This window comes from Dipteris shenzhenensis, chromosome 12 (genome assembly GCF_047967505.1).
Source record: "Dipteris shenzhenensis isolate YYH24624 ecotype China chromosome 12, Dip_SZ_1.0, whole genome shotgun sequence".
In the NCBI taxonomy this organism is placed as follows: domain Eukaryota; kingdom Viridiplantae; phylum Streptophyta; class Polypodiopsida; order Gleicheniales; family Dipteridaceae; genus Dipteris; species Dipteris shenzhenensis.
The window spans coordinates 42,851,338-42,870,328 of NC_141607.1; the positions used below are offsets into that span (position 1 = coordinate 42,851,338).

At 42.1% G+C, this 18,991-nt stretch overlaps 1 protein-coding gene across 1 annotated transcript; it reads right to left on the reverse strand.

Moving 5' to 3' along the window:
* Nucleotides 1-16,985: 16,985 nt before the first annotated feature.
* Nucleotides 16,986-18,699, reverse strand: LOC147896250 (expansin-A2-like). The gene is made up of 3 exons (XM_087382330.1): nt 18,438-18,699; nt 18,004-18,325; nt 16,986-17,734 (listed from the first exon to the last, which is right to left on the reverse strand). Exons 1-3 carry the CDS (start codon nt 18,589-18,591, stop codon nt 17,431-17,433), a joined length of 780 nt encoding a protein of 259 aa, XP_087238456.1. The 5' UTR covers nt 18,592-18,699; the 3' UTR covers nt 16,986-17,430.
* Nucleotides 18,700-18,991: the final 292 nt, after the last annotated feature.

The following is an 18,991-nucleotide window of genomic DNA, read 5'->3' on the forward strand; positions in this document are numbered from 1 at the left end:
TGGATTGACAAATCAGTGGAGTCCAACCGAAGTGGATGTTTTTGCTTCATGTTCCGTGGACAAGACCATAGGTGTCTGGGATGCACGCCGACGGGATCAGGCAGTGATCTCAATCAAGGCGCATGATTCGGATGATACACGTTCCTTTTACACATGCATGCACTATGTTTGTTTACCACACTTAAGCCTACATCTCTCACCAGAACATAACTCGAGGTCCTAAGCTACACATATACTACAAATGACAACCCTGATATATCTATAGGTGACAAAAAGCCTCGAAACCTTGCATATTGAGAATACCTTACTCTTCCTATGGAAGTCAAAAGAAAGAGCCAACAAAGTTGTAAAATGCATTTTTGTAAGTTAAAATTTAAAAAGAACTGGGTAGAGACTGTACCATCTAGCCACTAGGTGGATTATAGTTAGTAGAAATGCTATTTTTGTACAGAATCAGGTTCAAATTTTGTTGCTGACATGCACAAAATAGCAAGAAATTTTCTACACAATGGGTTTAATTCCTTAATTCTCTTGTATAATATGAGTCAACCATATATTATGTAGATTTTAAGGAGACATTGGTGCTGAAATGTATTCCATAACAATCTAATAGTAGCTTATTTTGGTAGATATACAACCTACTATTATACTCATAGATCATTCCATAGACGAGGCAATTGTGGAGGATGCAACAAGATGAGGAAATGATAGCAGCTCAAGCACCCAAATGGATGCCGAAATAGCTATTAGATACATATAACATTGACATATATGAAGTGAGGATGAGCCACTCTCTTTTGAAGATGAAAAGGAAAATAAAAGATAGATGGCTACTATGCAAAGTGAATATGATTCCATCATGAAAAATAGTATATAGTACTTGGCTGATTTGCCTTTTGGAAAGAAGTCCATTGGTACCAAGTGGGTATTATTTACAAGAAAAAGTGAAAAGTTGATGGCTCAATATATTGTTTCATTTTGGCAAGGCTTGTTGCAAAGAGTTATGCACAATAGAAGGGTATTGAGTTTGAGAAGACCTTTGCTTCCATGTCCAAGACAAGTATGATGCTATGGAAGCTCATCAAAGCTAGAATTGGATATAATGGCTTGTTTCTTACATGGAGATTTGCATGATCAGGTATACCTATCGAGCAGCCTCATTGTTTTGTGCAAAATGGATGGAACATAAGGTGTGTTGAAAAGGGCACTATATGGCCTTAAGCAAGCACTTAGAGCATAGTACAAGAAGGTGCACACTTATCTTATTGCACATGGCTTCTACAATAGTCTGACTAAAAGTACCCTTATGTAAAAAATAATAGAAATTTACTTTTGGTCATCGTACTTTATGTTGACAACTTCCTACTCATAGGACACCATGAGCAAGAGATTACAAAGTTTAAGGCTAAATTACATTTTTTATTTGAGATGAGTGATTTTTACCTATTGCATTTATACTTGGGATTATGGTTCACTTAGTCAGTTGATGGTATTATCATGAGGTAGCTTACGTATATACAAAATCTTCTCATTTGAAAATTGTAAGCCAATTGCCATACCTAAGGAGACATACATATAAAATGAGGTTTAGTCTTGATCACTCAAGAGACCCATATGACTAGACTTTATACGTATAGCCTATTTATGCAACACGAGCTTGGACATACAATACGGGGTGTCATCTAATTAGATTTATGCATAGCCTAGGGAGTAAGCATCAGCTGGGTATGAACAAGATGTTCCGCTATTTGCAATGTATTAAACACCTTGGTTTGTTCTATCCCAAGGGAATAATTCAGAACTTCATGGTTTTTGTTTCTCAAATTGGAGGGTTGTTTTGACAAAATTTGCACACTTTTGATTTTTGTTCCTCTTGCATAGTTCATGCATTTCTTGGTTGAGCTAGAAGCACCTTGAGTGGCCAACTCTAGTTGCGAGGCTGAATATAAGGTAGCATTCACAGGCTACCATTGATTGTATATGGCTCAAAATGGTTATCTGTTGATTTGGTTATGGGACAGTCATTTGCTACATCTATCCTCAATGGCAGTCAAAGTGCTTTGCCAATTGCAAAGAATCTTATCTTTCATGCTTGCACAAATAACATTAAGGTACATGATCACTATTTATGGGGGAGAATGTCTAGAGGAAAGATTAACATGATCTATGTGCCTACACATGATAATGTGGCATTGGTATTCACCAAGGCTAAGCCAAGGCTTTGCCTTAGGAAAAGTTTGAAGGCTTTTGCAAGCTTTTAGACTTTCATTCCTTTTGTGACTGATGCCACATTCTTATCTTATACTTGATCATTGCATCACTCCAAGATGGGTTGTAAGTGTTTATGTTACATGAGTATAGGCTATCAGTGTAACTCCAAAGAAAATAAAACCCCTTTTTCTGAACTCATGTGCTATCTAACATATTGCCTAGTGAACCCCCCAATATATCAATGTAACATAAGGTTATTTATATTGACCATCTAAATGCATGTGCTAACAATGTTGTTTACATAGTAAAGCACCCCGAGTGGGAGAAATGGGCTTTTGAGGGGATGGGGAGTGAGGAGAAATTTAGAAGGAGGAGGGTAAAGCAGAAAGGGGATGGGAAGGATGGGAGGCAATGAAGAAGAAGGGGAAATGAGAGGGCATGGGGGAAAGGGAAAGTGTGAGAACATAGGAGAGGTGATGTAAGAAAAGGAGAAATGCAAAATGGGAAGCGAATGACGGGAATGGGAGATGATGAGGGGGAAGGAAAAATGGGAGGATATGTGACAAGGAAAAGAGGGGATCGGTGAGGCAATGAGGGAAAAGGGGAAGATGGGAACGAGAGCAATAAGAGAGCCTGGGATTTGGGAAAGTGGAAGAGGGAATAAGAGAGATGGGAGAGGGATGGAAGCAAAAAAGAGAGGGGACTTGGGTTGCCAACTCCCTTTAGGAAAGAAACCTATCAAAATCTTGAGTATGAGATGAATTTAACAATATGCCATGAGTAGAAATTAGTTAAATTAACATGGTTGTGTTCTACACTAAAAGAGCTTCAAATATGTCTTTACACCTTGAAATTTAGGTAACACAGGAAAAATTTACATTAATTTGAAAGGAGATGGGTTTTCATGTTTTAGTATCTTTTTTGTTTCCCCTCCCCCTCATCCAAAAGACCCCCCCCCCTTGGGCCTCACATATTATGAAAAATATGTACAAATCTTAAAATCTTGCATATTTTTCAAGGTATATGCCTTATATTTTGTGGGGGGGGGGACATGAATTTTTCATATTTTTCCCTTACATATTTGAAAATTTTAAAGGAAATCCATGCATATTCTGTATGGACCTTGTCCCCCCATTCCTTGGATTTTGGATGAGGGTAATAACATAATACATATTGAGTTGGCACCCCAGGAAAGGGGATGGGAGGGGGCAAGAGGGGATAAGAGGGGAATGGGAGAGGATAGAATAGGATGAGAGGAATGGGACAAGAGGAAAGGGGGAATGATGGGATTAGGGATGAAAGGAGACTCACAGAAAGGAAAACAAAAGCAGGGATGGGACGCGGTGTGAAAAGGTAGAATGCGAGGGGATTAGGAGGGAAAATGGGAAATAGGAAATGGATATTGGCAGAGGATGTGTGAAAATGGGGAATGGTAGAGGTGATAAGAAAAATGGGAGGGGATGCGCAGGAAAATAAAAGGGGAAGAGAGGGCAACAGAGGAAAGGCAAATTGACAATAGGAAATGGGGAGAGGAGAAATGAAAGAATGCAATCCAAGCAAGTAAACAAAAATGGGGGAGAGATTGACTTAGAAATCTCTGGAGGGAGAGAGAGAGAGAGAGAGAGAGAGAGAGAGAGAGAGAGAGAGAGAGGCTCACGATGCAACAATCTACTCCTCAGACCTAGTCACAAGGTTCAAGGTGCTTATGTATCTATCTTTTGTCCCTCTAGTTTCAGCACAAGGAGGACACCAAGCAAAGCAATGAAAAAAAAGAAGCGTGGGATGAAGATGAAGAAGGAGGAGAAGGAGAAGGAGAAGAAGGAGAGGGAAAAAGGGGACAAGAGTGAGAGGGAAATTTAATAGGGTGCATTGCTATATGGCATAAGTGGAACTTTCATTGAGATGAGCATGAGTAAAGTAACAATGAGAGGAGTTAATAAAAACCATAAAATTTGCCCTCTCAAAGCTTGGCTAGTAACTTATTAGGAAAAAAGGGAGATCATTTTTGGGCCCTAAGAGAAATTTAGGATTTCTTCATTTTTCTTTCCTCTAAAACAATAAAAAATGACATAACCCCCCTGATGTACGATGCAAAATTTGGTATTTTTGACATCTTCGGCACGTCTAAGCCCTGGAAAAGATTTTGGAACGTCGAAAACGAGCCCTTGGAGGCCCAAAAAAGGCTGAAAAGTCCCGGAAAGCAACCTATTCAAATGAAAATGATTTGAAAAGTTGATTTTCGGGCCTTTTTCGAGCCTCCGAGGACCTGTTTTTGACATTTCAAAAGCCTATCTAGGATTTTGGCTCGCTCCGCACGTGTCAGTGATGTTAGAAATACCAAATTCTACAATGTACGTCAGATATAATAAAGTAGCTCAAGTGTCCTCATTGAATGCAAACTCAATCACATTTTCCTTTTTCTAAAATTTTCAACTTTACATTGGCCCTCCTTTTATTGGTGGAGAGCTATTTTCTGTCTTGGCTAAAAGGCCCCAAAATGAGCTCCCTTTTTTCCTAACTGAAATGTCCATAGATGACTAATGCATCCCTGCCTCATCCTCAAGTGAGATGGTAGTATTGGCATTAATAAAAACATTAATTCTAGGGCATTTCAATGATGCTTGATTCAAACACCCATCATTTTTTCAAATAGAGCACTAAAAAGGAGCATTAAAAAATACCCATGTTTGTTATTAATGTTTCATTGTTTCTATTGTTGCATTTTGCTAATTCTTTGTGTTTGGAATGTCCTTTTGGATATTCAAGAATTTATTTTTTGTAAAGCTTATAATTTACTAATCTAATACTAAATGCAAGCCTAAATTGCTAACCCTCTATGATTGAAAATCATAGTTCTCATCATAGCCTAAGGAAAAATATTTCATCATTATTATGCAGGAAATACTAATACCACTATCATCAACCAATTTGCAAAGGTCTTATCATTTGACGAGGAAGAAATCACCTTGTGTTAAGGTAAAATACTTACAATGTGCACAGTGTTTGCTATTGGTCAACATTCCCTTACCTAAACTACTATTTAGATTTAAAATGTTGCTCAAAGTAACCAACCACACTATATGCCAACTTGACTAATCAAGATGAAACTATGTCATAAGTTTATTGAGATATTATTTTCACATGGAATAGATTTCCCATGCTCCACGCCAAAATCAACTCCTCTCTCTCTCTCTCTCTCTCTCTCTCTCTCTAAAAAAAGAAAAAAGAACCATTTTGAGAACCTCCAATCATCCACTCTTTTGAGGTGAAAGTTATATTATATGCTTGCATATACAATTGAGACTTATTCTATCATAATCACTACTCTAATTCAATCATCAAGTAACCAAAAAAAGCATACCCTACCTTCTCTTACCAAATGTCACCTTGTCATTGGAAGGATTGCCACTTGGTTTCACATTAGCTTGCTAACATAATAGATTGATAGGTTGATTACCTCTACAATGAAAGCATTAGAGGCTATGCACATGAGCCATATAATGTACAGCTGGGCTATGCACTAGCTGCCTCTTGGCATCGACTGCCTCTCTTTAATGGCATTATTTGGTTCATGAAATCTATTTCTCCTTGACGCCCTCAGGTTCCATGACTAGAGTCATCATTGGCTGAGCTCCCTCTAACGCCTCGCAGAGGTACACATCTGGAACCCCCTACCCCCCCTCTGCATGACTCATTTATGAACGACAACTTGTAGAGTTGAAATGGAGAACCAATGTCCTTTCTAGCATCTATCAAATTCGACGTGCAAATTTGAGTTGCTTAGAGAGCTTCCCAACGAAACACCCATTTGGCAAATATGCCATGGTTCCTGGCAAAGTCTAGCATAAGTGCGTAGCTACCGCTACGCTACCCATTTGTGCATGCTTGGGTCCATTGCCTGTGATGAGATGCAAAAGAATCCGATTGACTCTGATGGCCAAGCCCCTAAATGCTCGGGTGAAGAGGGAAAATTCTCGTCTCCAACAGGGCTTCAAAATGCTACTTTGAGCACCATAATTATCGGTACTATGGGTGGGGGCATATGCAAGCATGGGAACAGCCTCTTAGGGCTTTCTAATCTTGAGGTGGCCCAAAGCGCAACGTCCCCAACTGCTCACAATGGGCCTCATGTGCACAGCCTCTTAATGGCACAGAGACACTCTCTCTCTCTTTCGTCTCCATGTTCATACACAGCTTATTTCCCTGTCAGATTTGGTGTACCAGCACAGATTTGTCTCTGTGTCATTAAGAGGCTATTCACACGAGGCCCATTGCGATTTGTTCTTGTGCTTCTGATTTGATGAAAGAGAGAGACAAGTGCAAGAACAAATCAAATGAGCTCTTAATACTTTTGTTGGTTTGTAACGTGGGTTCACAAAAATTATTAGGTGCATTCGAGACTAGTTCGAACTTCGGCTGCTGAGATGAATGCTATGCCTTCCATTGTAAGGGCCTCTACAGTGTCAGGGCCCATGAAGGAGAAATCTCCCTCAGCCTCCCCTCTTGCTAAGAGAGCCAAGGACGACCAAGGGATGCGAATCTCCGACAGCCATGAGTCGGACGACGACGAAATGGAAGTTTTTGAGGGCAGTGCCTTCAATCGTCAAGGGGTCATGGATGAGATATCCAGCGGTCTGGGTAAGCTTGCTCTGGGTATGCCGAAGGACGCTGTGGTCTTCAAGGCCTCTATCTCGGGAAGTGCAATCATCCGTGAGTACCTAGAGCTTAGGGAAAAAGGTGTCTTTGTTTATTTTATGGGCAAAACATACAAGGAGGCGGACCTTGAGCAATGGAGAGCAAGCCTCGCAATGCGAAGGTTCAGTATCTCCTCAATTTCATATGTTGGAAAGGGCTTCTATTTGCTCTATCTTCGAACTGCCGAAATGGTCAAAGAGATCCTTGACAAAGGCAGCATCCCGTTCTATGGCTCAATGGGCTATGCTATTGCATATCATGCCGAGTTTGACCCAACAAGGAGTTGCAAAATGTTTGCCCTGTGTGGATTTCTTTCCCTGACTTACCCTTCATGCTCAAGCCGGTTGTCCACGAAGTTGCGAACGAGTTGGGGCAAGTCATTTTCGCTCCCCTGCCAAAAGCTATTGAGACGAATCCTACCCCTAGAGCTTGTATTCTGTGGGACATTTCCCAGAGGCTGCCCGAGGTTGTCAAACTCAACTCAGGGGATTTTGAACCCATTCATATCAAAGTCCGCTTCAGTCCATTCCCCAATGCCTATTTTGCATGCAGAGAGATTGGGCACTTTGCAAGACAGTGTCCCCAAGGGGGAGTGTAGAAGAATTCGACCCAGAAAGAGCCCCAGGTTGAGGCCATGCAAGTGGAACTGCAGCCAGAATCTAGTGTTCCAGCCAAAGAAACTCTTCCCGCTTTTGAAGGTATTCTAGAAGATTGCATCAAGGCTAGAGCCCCCCAGCGCCCAACTCCTAAGGGACCACCCTCTCTTGCACAGAAGGCACTGCCGTTGGGGAAATCCTCCAAGGCAAATCAGATGGTGCTCCCACAGCATCTCAGTCTCTCTGAGGATGAAATCCACAACTTCAATAGAAGGATCCCACAGAAGGAGATCCAACCTGAAAAAGGAGGAGGGAGGAAGGGGAAATCGAACAAAAAAATATGTTTGATGTGCTGGCTAGCCCAAACCTCCCTTGTAATCATGCAGGTTAAATTGTGATGTGGAATGTCCATGGACTAGGCCTTCGAGCTAAGAGATGGATACTAGCCAGAGGATTCGTGGCTGGAAGGCTAATGTGGTCTGTCTTCAAGAGTTGAAGTTGGGAGAGGAGGATGTTTTTTTCTTAGCTGCTCTTTTTAAGGAGTTCGATGTTTTCTCAACTTGCAGGAAAAGAGGATCAGGAGGCTCAACTATCCTCTGTTGAAAGGAGCTTTGAGCCTCGCAGTGCTTGGTGCATGATGAGGGTTCAGTAGTAGGGGTTGTCCTCGATGTCGAGGGAGAACCTCTTTCTATTATCTCGATGTAGGTTCCTATAGACGCTGGGGAGGCAAATCAATTTTGCGATTGGATGGGAGTCCAAGACCTCACTACCAGACTGGTGACAATCGATGACTTCAATCACTCTGAAGCTAGGAGCAATGCCTGGTCCATGATGCAAGAGTGAGACAGGGAGTCAGAGGGACAAAAGATCCAATCAAAGCCTTTGACAAAGGGATTTCTGATGTTGTTAAGGTAGCGCGGAGTCTGGGTAAGCTACAGGTGGCTTGTAAGCAGAGAGCAGAGTCTAGACTTCAGCTCAAGAGAGAAACTCAGAAGACTGAGGGAGAAAGATGCTTTGGAGGAATAGGACATTAGGGAGATGCAGCAGTGTGAAGTTGTGCTTAGACAGCTCGAATTCCACAAAGCAGAGGGTGCCAGAGTGAGGTCGTCTGCCAGATAGATGGCACAAGGAGATGCACCTTCCACCTTCTTCTTTAGGACAATAAGAACAAATAAGGCTCGGGACAATATTTGTAGAATCCGTGACTCTCTAGACAACTGGATCACTGAACAGGAACAGGACAATATCAGCCATCACTTTACCTTGTCTCTAGAGGCAATCCTGGGAGCCAGGGAAGTGCAATCAGAAGCTAAGACAGAGGCCCGACAGCTCCTTTTGGATTGCATGGACACAAGGAAAGACCCAACTGAGTGGATGAAAGCTACAGGCTTGAAATGGGTTCCTAAGGGGCAGGTCATTCGGCATTTGGGAATCCCTATAGGAGTTGGAATCTCAGTCAGACATTGTTTCTTGTGGTGGTGGCCCAAGTTTAAGGCCAAAATTGATGCATGGGCAAAGGTTTCGCTAAGTTTGTTGGGCAGATGCACGGTGGACAAACATATACTAGCACCGGCTTCATTCTACATTCTCTCTATTTGTGCATTCTATCCTTTTGATCAAAAAGAGCATGAGGCCCTTCATATGGAAGAGAACCAAATGGAAATGGATTTCCTAGTCAATCCTGTGCACGCTAAAAAAATTGGGTGGCTTTGGAGTCCCTGACCTGAAGCGAAGAGCGGTCTCATTCCTGATGAAACTGTGGGTTCAATTCTTGGACTCCAGGGAACCTTGGACTGAATTTCTTGAATTTGTTATTCGCAATGCTAAGGTGACTCACTTCAGCACTCTGGATATGTGGACTAAAGTCTTCTCGATCACCCCCCTATGTTTGAAAGGGAGTTTCTTCAACAGATTTATGGCAGCTTGGAAGGAAGGGCTAGAATTACTCTCTTGGAGAGGGCTCCCTGCAGGTCTAGAGGACTTCTCCCTGAAGCTATCCATTTGGTGGCACGCGGCCTAGCCTGGTGGTGGCAAATTCACATTAGGCAAGGAGAGGATGGCACAGACCTTGGATTACACTCTTGGGAAGACCTTTGGGATGTACAAACAAGCAACTGGCTATCCCCTTACTAGATTGAAGCAGATTTGCTTTGTCCCAAGAAGAAATGGGTATCATCATGGGCATTTTGCTCAGGATTCCCCCAGATTGTCCCACCAATCTCCACCTGTCGGAACACTCTGTTACAGAGGAGTGGGTGTGGGGTTCCAATATCCCCCTAACTAAATTGTCACCTAAGACGTTAGACAAGCTCCTTGTATTCAAGGAGGGATGGCATCTAAAATTGAATGACCGGTGGCTTAGAGAAGATTCTGAGGCCATGTGGAGTGGCAGATTTGCGAGGCTGTGGAAATCAACTCCCTATAACAAGATTAACTACTTCCTGTGGACAATCATGCGGAGGATACTTCCCCATTGGCAGTCATGTCCCGTAGCTCCTGCACGTGGATGACAAATGCAAGCTATGCAAATGTGCAGTAGAAACACTTACTCACCTTTTCTCGGGATGCCCATGGGTCCGGAACCTGTGGGGAATCCTGAGAGGGCGGTGTGCCTCAACCTTGGGCATGTAGTTTATTTCTAAAGGAGCAGCTGTCTTTGGCGCGGATCTTGGTCCAGATAGAGCTATGCTGTGGGAGGTGATCAGATATGCCACACTCCACAAAGTCTGGTCCGCTCGCTATGAGGCATCCATTAACAGTTCGGCTATCTTCTCTCTTCCTTGTAAACAAGCAGTAGTTGACATAGGTGTCCAAGTGAAATGGCTTGTAGCCAGCTGGCCTGAGGAGAGCACTGAGAGTGTTTTGAGTGAGATGTCTGTTGTTTGAGCCGTATGGAAGACGTATGGAAGAAGTGGACTGAGCCGCATGTAACAAAGTGTTTTATGGAATATATGAGAATACCTCTTTCAATTATTTTTAAAAAAAAAGAACGAAGCAAACGAGAAGCGCTGTGCTGCACACGGAGGTCTTCAATGAGAAGCGCAAGAACGAATCAAACGAGGCGACTGGGTACAAGATGGGGTCAAGATACGTGAACAAGATGGGGTCCAGTTGGTGAGCCGTAGCAGCGGGACAGAACGTGCAGGCAGCAGCTTTTGTTCACCGTAGTAGTGCAGAATACGGAAAGGAACCAGCATGCACAGCGTGTCCCAGGGCTTCCGGCCACGAAAACCATCATGCATGTCCATTGTCGAACGATAAAGGAACATGGGCGTTGCGGGGGACCTGCAAGAATGATGTGAGTGAGGTCCTGTTTTGCACCAATGAACAATCCAGGTTGTGGCTGGCTCGTTTGTTCCTTTTCCTAGCGGTCGCAACTCGCAACTTGCAACTTTCGACGGTTCATTTGTAGCTGCTCTGTTTCTTTCCAAGCTGTTGAAGGAAAACGCCCAACGACAAACGCCGAACATGCATCGCAATTGCTGTGTGACGTGTCCATATTCGCGACTCGGGAGTTCACTTTTGCAAATTTTTCGAAGAAGGTTCAAGGAACCGAAGTCACGACGCATCACCAAACTAATAAACTACCGAGTCCTGAATGCACAGCGACGAGGAGCGCAATTTTGATGACATCCGTCCGATCATCGGCGTTGATGGTTTGAAACCGACAAAACTGATAAAATGTGAGTTCCTGTTCCTTTTCCCCCATGCTCTCGAGTCCCCACTGCCCAAAGCCCACTATTCATTCAACATTGTTAGTTTATCCATCGATTGTGCTGCCTCCATTGCATGTGCAGGGCGACTGACGACCAACTAACCGATTCTGGTGGAAAAGGGCGATGTCTGGACATGTTTTGACAGGATGGATATATAGCAATACATAATTACATTCCGGGCAGATCGCGGGAACAGACTCTAACCAATCGATTCCCGTAAAGAGCAGGTACTACGCTCGAAATGCTGTACGCATGTCTTGTTTCCACCGCAAGCCCCTAATTTGCAGATGACTAAGTACGGCAAATATATGCCCCGTTGGAGACGTTGCAACACGGGCATTAGAGCACATTCTCGCGTACCTCAATGGATCGTCTTCTCCATGATTTAATGCTTCAACACAGGTAGGGAGATGGGGGCTCTCCAATTTTTGGCCTGCCTGAAGGGGAGGACTAAGTAAAGGCTACGCTCCAGGAAGCCAAAAAGCCCACATTTTTGGCATGCCCCGCGGTATCCTTAGCGATGGCGTCGAATTCCCAAAGCTAAAATTAAGAATTTGGAAATTTTGGGTATTGGAATTATATTGCAAACTTTACTCTAATTCCAAACTTTACTTCAATTTGCATGCATGCAGAACGAGAAAGAGAGAAGGTAGTCGGCTCCCGCTTTCGTCTGTGGCCTCCCCGCTCGTCCTCGCTTGAGCTTTCGTTCATCTTTTGGTCCATGTACTGCTGTTTTGAGCCATGTATTGCGGATGACGGGAGAACAGTAGAAGAGACCATGTAGCAGAGGATAGAGCAGGCGACAGAGATGATGGACCAGACCATGCAGTACTGATGAAGCTACGATGCAGCCTTTCGAAGGTCGTCTGTGAGTCTTCTTTGATTAGCGGGCCTTTTTCGGTGCAATTTTCTCTACCTTCCAAGATTATGTTGTTCGCTGCCACCATTAATGCATGGGGAGGGTGAATACACTGCTCTGTGGTCATCTTTTATAGAAGAACTTGATTTGGAGAGGAGATATGCTCATAAGTGGACGAGAATACTTTGTTCTTGGATCTTCGTCATTCATTGTAAATCCAAACGTTGTCAGCAAATCTATGGTGCTATTCATTTGTGCAATTAATTTCATTAGACTCCCTTAGATCAGCGGCCTATTGGAAAGCATAATTAGTGAAATACCTTGAAATTAGGAATTACGATGGCAGCTAAGTACCGTTAATATTTTTATTGTTTTGTATCCTCTATTCAGAAGAATTGTTCGGCGCATTAGTCTCAGTCTGAGAAGAATTGTTTGGCACATTACTCTCAGTCTGTGAAATCAATAATTGCGAATATCACGAGATCATTTGTTGGGAGATGCATAGATTGAAACAACGTATACATGTTAGAATGTGTGTCTATAAATTGAGAGGTCATGAACGTATTGTGTACTGCGTTCCTCTTGTTCTTAGTGCAATCTCTTAATGGAGGTATCCATAGATCTGATGGACACGGATAGTGGCGCGTTTGCCAAAGTCCTCTGTTGTATTTTCATTCATCCTGACTTCGTTTTCTTCGTCCTTCTATTACGAATATGACTAAGTTTTCTGATTGCAAGCCTTGCGAAAGTCTGTCCTGATGGAATCTCGAGCCCTGTTACGCCAACATCTGGAAAAGTGATGGCAAAAGATGACATGTTTGATCAGAGTGGGAAAAGCAAACAATCGCTTGGTATTGAAGTGTATTCTTTCATTGTGCATGTTTTTCCTTTGGCAAAGTCCCATTCTCGGTTAATAATGCTCTCAAAGATTTTGCTATTTCACTCTAGTTTGTGCAATGTTCTTTCCTCTATTACTGCACCACGGCAGTCCCTAACCACCTATGTACCTTCATCCACTTTGCGTATTATGGCATCCTCTGTTGCGTACCTTCATCCACTCTACCTACTGTGTGGAAGTCCTTTATCGCGTACCTTCATCCACTCTGCATTCTGTGTGGATGTCTTCCATTGAGTCCATTGGATAGTGTCTCTAATACTGCGCTATGGTAGTCCTTGGCTCGGCGTACCTTCATCTTCTGTTTAGAAGTCCTACACTGAGTCCACTCTACTATTGCTCGACCGTAGTCGGCATAAGCTGGAGTGCATCCAAATAGAGCTGCACTAGCTTAGGTGATCACATCTGCTAGTTCACCTTCCTCCAACCACTTCACATCTAGCACTGAATAATTCTTAAACATTACCAAGTAGCGATGCTGAATGCGATGCTGTACTTTCTTGTCAGAGTGTGCTAGAATCTGCTCAGAAACAAGTACCTCATCAAGCTCTTCAACCTCGGGCTGATCCTCATGGAGCATATCATCTGGCACTTCACCTTGAAAAGGTTTCAATAAACTAATATGAAAGGCATTATGAATGGTCCTGCTTCGAATGGACCTGCGTAGCCCTCCAGCATTTGTTCTTTTTCTTTGCTCTTCAACAATAAGCCAACGCTCCATTTTTTTAGAAAGTTCTTAATGAGTCTAATTCCCTTTTCGTTATTTGTTCTTTCCACTTTCTAAGTAATTATTAATAGAAATCTCTTCTTTAACTTTAATAATATATTTAAAATGCTATGGAATATTTGTAGGAGGGGCTACAATTTTTGCATGTTCTCCCATGCAAAACAATACATCTCCACCTAGTCCCAAAGGAAGTGCATTTGTACTTGCCTCACTCCTAAAGAGAATTTTCTGAAAATTTCTCCTATCACCTTGAAAAATTCTTTTAAAGAGGTTGCAGAGGAAGCTTATATGCCCAAGGTGTGTTTTCGTCACACATCATTCTATTGAAAATGCAACTTGTCGTTTTATTTATTTCATATTAGTTTTGTTTTTTGTTTTGTATTTAGCGAAGAAGCTCATATGGGAATATCTGGAGTATGTAAACTTTAAAATCACAATCACTACACACATTGAACGTGCAAGTAAACCAACTCGTGCACATGGTGCAAGTGCCAAAAAAATGTCAGCAAAAGGAGATGTTGTGGACATAATTAATATTGACTCAGACTAGGACAATTGTTAGTTCCAAACTATTGTGTTAGTGAATCTGGATATACATATGTCATAGTGAATATTGTCTTAGTGAATGTTTGAACATTGAAAGATGATGTGCTTATTTGAATATGAAGTATTACCATTGCAATTTTCTTATATTTTGTAATTAAGAAAACCAAGTATTTCTTAATATCAAAATGAGTTGTTTTTCATAAGTTTTTTACATATTGAGTTGTATGTTTATGTTTCTATTTGCACATTAAAATATAACAACAATGGCAATCATACATGGAATACATAGTCTTGTCTCTTACATAAATGAAGCAATTGGAAATAGGTTTATTGATTACATTTGAATTATTAGAAATTGTGAGATCTTAGTTTGGTTGAAATTTGTCTTTGCAGCAAGCAAGCAACATGCACCCATCGAATACAATGATGAAGTAAACTCTTACAATGGCCCAAATGATGTGAAGAGTTTTCAACCATCTCCCCATAATTATCCCTCCATTGCTAAAGCAATTGGTCCTTCAAAAGAACATTTTATAGGTGGGGGGAATTCATTAGTATTGTTAAGCATTACACAACTATCTCATTGCACTCTTCATAGGTTTGTTTTTTAGGAAAAATTGCTTTGCGAATATGGTACATGTAAAGTTGCCAATCCCAAGTACCCAACCTTTTTGAAAAGTGACTTCACAAACAAGTTTTGTTCCCACACAGTAACCTTGCTAGTTCCTTCAGCATATATTCATCAATTTCTGAGTTTCTTGCAAATTGGTGAATTTTATAGAGTTGAGGGAGCAACTGTGGTTCCAAGGGGAACAACTGAGGGTGGGACTTCAAAGTTTTCTTTGTTGGTTGATGCAACAACTTGCATCATTCGAGGAGAACCTTTTGAAGGAAATCTTCGCTTGTTGCCCGACCATCCAATTTGCAAGTATGTTCCTTGGGCAGCAGAGATGATAAACTTTGAAAAATTAAGTGTTTCTAATGTTATGGGAACAATTACAATAGTGATAATTGTTAGAGCTATGTATAGCTTGCCCTAACTCAGCCTAGTCCTCAACTATATATATGCCTATGATGTATGAATAGAATCACTTCCTTGGGCGCAACTCTTGTGTCCATCTCTCTCCTCTTTCTTTTCCTCGCAACACAATTCTTGTGTCCATCTCTCTTCCTCTCAACATGGTGTCAGAGCTTGGCTATGCTCTAGCGTGATTGTGAGGATAAAGCGCCATGTTTTTCGTCAATCTGATAACGTGATCATTCACAAAACATTCTTTCTGATCATTTTGACTACTTGATCACTAGGTTTTGAGTTGATATGCAAAAGTTATCAAAGATGCATCATAAATCAGTGTTGTGGTCATGATTAATGAAAACGGCCCACCATCTCTTGTTCGAAGCATATGCACCGGTTATTTTCACTGGTTGGATCACTATATTCCGACTTCATGTAAGAAAGTTATGGTTATTTCTTTTTGCTGCCTACTATCAATAAACTAGTAGAAGAGTGTGTCTCCCCTTGTTCCTTCCTTGTGACTCTTGTTTCTAAAGTGATAAGGACCATTGTCTTCAAGGTCAATCTCCCTCTCTCTCTCTCTCTCTCTCTCTCTCTCTCTCTCTCTCTCTCTCTCTCTCTCTCGCAAAATGGTAGACATTTTGATTTCTCCTATTTAAAAGTTCGATCATGCGGTAGGTTCTATCTCTGAGTAATACAAATTTCATTGGGAGCCTATAATAGTGCAGCTCCCTTGTTCCAAACAAAGTGTTAAATATAGGCCTTTATTCAACTTTACCTTCATTATAGGCCTTGATTGAACTATACTTTCATTGTAGCCCTTCATTGCTCCTAAAGGGAGGGGGTGGGTATGTGCTAAATGGCTCCTAACATTATTCCAAGATGTTGCTAATTGGATAAAGTATATAAGCTAGGTTGTGGATGTGCTAAATAGCTTCTAAAGTTATAGCTATAGTAGTCTAAAGTGGAAAAGTGGAAATATCTTGAGTGGAAGGATACTTTTTACTTTCCCTCTTATTACTTTTCCTCTTCTACAACATAGGTTTTAGAAAATGGTTTTAATTGGTTACTAGAAAAAGGTTTTTTATAATTTTTTCTTTGGAAAGGCAAGAATGGTTTTGGGAGCAAGCCTTGATTGAACTATACTTTCATTGTCCGCCTTCAATGCTCCTAAAGGGAGGGGGTGGGTATGTGCTAAATGGCTCCTAACATTATTCCAAGATGTTGCTCATTGGATGAAATATATAAGCTAGGTTGTGGATGTGCTAAATAGTCCCTAAAGTTATAGCTATAGTAGTCTAAAGTGGAAAAGTGGAAATATTTTGCGTGAAAGGATACTTTTTACTTTCCCTCTTATACTACATAGGCCATAGAAATAGGTTTTAATTGGTTACTAGAAAAAAGATTTTTTATATATTCTTTGGAAAGGTAAGAATGGTTGGGAGCAAGAATAATTATTCTTCTCGACTATTTTTACCTCTCCAAAATTCTGGCTTTTTGAAAAAATTAACAAAGAGTAGGTTGAATGTACAAGAATTGATACTAACTACCAAATTTTTACTATTAATCAAATTGTTTAGTTTTTTTTTTTAAGATGTGCTTTTGGTCCAATCATAACAATATTTACACAATTGTATTGACATTCAAAAGGTAGCTCTACAATTCCATCGTCCTTATTATTTCTTTTCTAAAGGTACGCGAGTCTTTTCAATATTTCACGACCGTTTCTTTGCATGTAGAAATTTACAATTTCCAATTTAATATTGTCATGAAAATTAACCAACTACAAAGAGAGTTCCCTAACTTTTTGGCTTTACATTTTATAACCTTGGAAAACGCCCTTTATTCGCTGCTTGTTCTCCACAAATTTTTAATTGGTCCCTGGTAGAAAACTAAAACATCTATAAATACCGATTTCAATTCGGACTTACAATCACCATACTTCACGCCGCACGGTGTAATATATCCACAGAGGGCTGCTCTTAAACAGCCGCTTCTGCCAGAAAGAATTAAAATACAGACAGCCGGCACGGCCTCGTCTGTAGCTGTATATGAACAAACAGCGGGCAGCTTGTTAACGGCCTCGTCTGTAGTTGTATAGGCATGTAGAGGATGATAACACCTTATGGTCTTCAGCTCCAGAGCATTTTAACTCTGGCCCATATTTAATTTAGAACTGCTCTCCGCTGAATGTTTGGCCAAATTGCCAGTCTGCAGGGGCTACATCGTAAGATGTAAGCGTTTTGCCGTCGCCTGTGGTTACTTGGAATGAAAGACTTTGACCTTGGAGAACAGAGTTACTTTGCCAATTCTGGCCCCAGTTTCTGTTCATGGGTTGCCAACCAGTCCTAGAGCCCTTGATCGACACAGACTGAACATCTCCAGCACCTCCGACATTGGTGATGAGCACAAGCATGAAGTAGGCGTGCCCATTCATGGTGAACTGAATGCCTCCAGTTTTAATACATGGAACCCTGCTTAGTGCACAGCGCAAAATCAGGGTCAAAATTGTGTACAAATTTTGCCAAGGAAATCGCTCGAAAACAGCTTGTGTTACATTAGACTCGAAACAGAGCTCACACTCAGGCATTAGCTAAAAAGAAGAATAGCACTTCTAAATCGTGAGCCTAGAGAGTCGATTCGGACATTCCCTCGAGAGAGCCACTAAATCAGACTCGAACCAAAACTGGAAAGAGGCAATGCTCGCTAGACGACGACTATAATGCTGATCATACTGATATACCTTCGGTAAAGGACAGGTACGATACCGCCCCTGTATATTCCGATCTTCTCGAAGGCAGGCTCCGCCATGTCAAAGTGCTCCAGAGGGGGATTGCACCAGCCACCATTGGAGTTGGAGAGGGCGAAGTTGGGGGGGCAGAGGTTGGTCGCGGTGACGATAACGGAGTCGCCACCAATGCACCAGCTGGGGTCGGAGGAGACGTCGCACTTGATTTCGAAGCAGGCACCGCAGCTGAGGCCGGAGTTGAAGAGGGCAGTGCTGAGGGCAGCGGTGTTGGTGCCGTAGCCGGAGGAGTAGAGGTCACCATAACCACAAGCGCCACCTAAAACACCACCCATCTTGCGTTGTTAGTTCACTTTGCCTTTCTTTGAGGAAGAATCAACGAAGGAGAAGATGGGTCCCGAAGGAAAGAGTGAGGTAAGTGAAATACATACCCATGGTGCCGGAAGCGTCGCTACCACCGTAGAAGGTGGCGTGGGCATTGGACCAGCCGCTCTGCTGGGAGGAAGGGGAGCCATAGTAGGAAGCGAGGGAGGGGGGGAGGAAGGAAGGGAGGAAGGAGGCAAGGAGGAGGAGAGGGAGAGCCATGGGAGAGAGTGTTGGGAATTGAAGAGGAGGAGAAGGAGTGTTGGAGATGGTGAAGAAGAGTGTTGGGGATGGTGAAGTTGAAGAAGACGATAAGAAAGAGGCAATATATATAGGCTTTATTAGACCTTAGAAGAGCCTTAGAACATGCATGCAATTTAAAGCCCCTCACAGCCCCCCTCCGCAATCCTCGCCCCTTCTGCCTTTTCCACCGTCACCCTCCTTTCCCTTATTGTTTATTAATTCCCTCCTTCGTTTACCTTCCCTTTGCCTTGCCCCCACACCAACCACCTCCATCTCACACTCAACCCTTATCACCCTCCCTTGAGCTTATCACTCCTCCTCGTACTCCTTTGTTGGGCACCCAAACTTCCACACAACACTTTCCTCATGGATGAGAAAA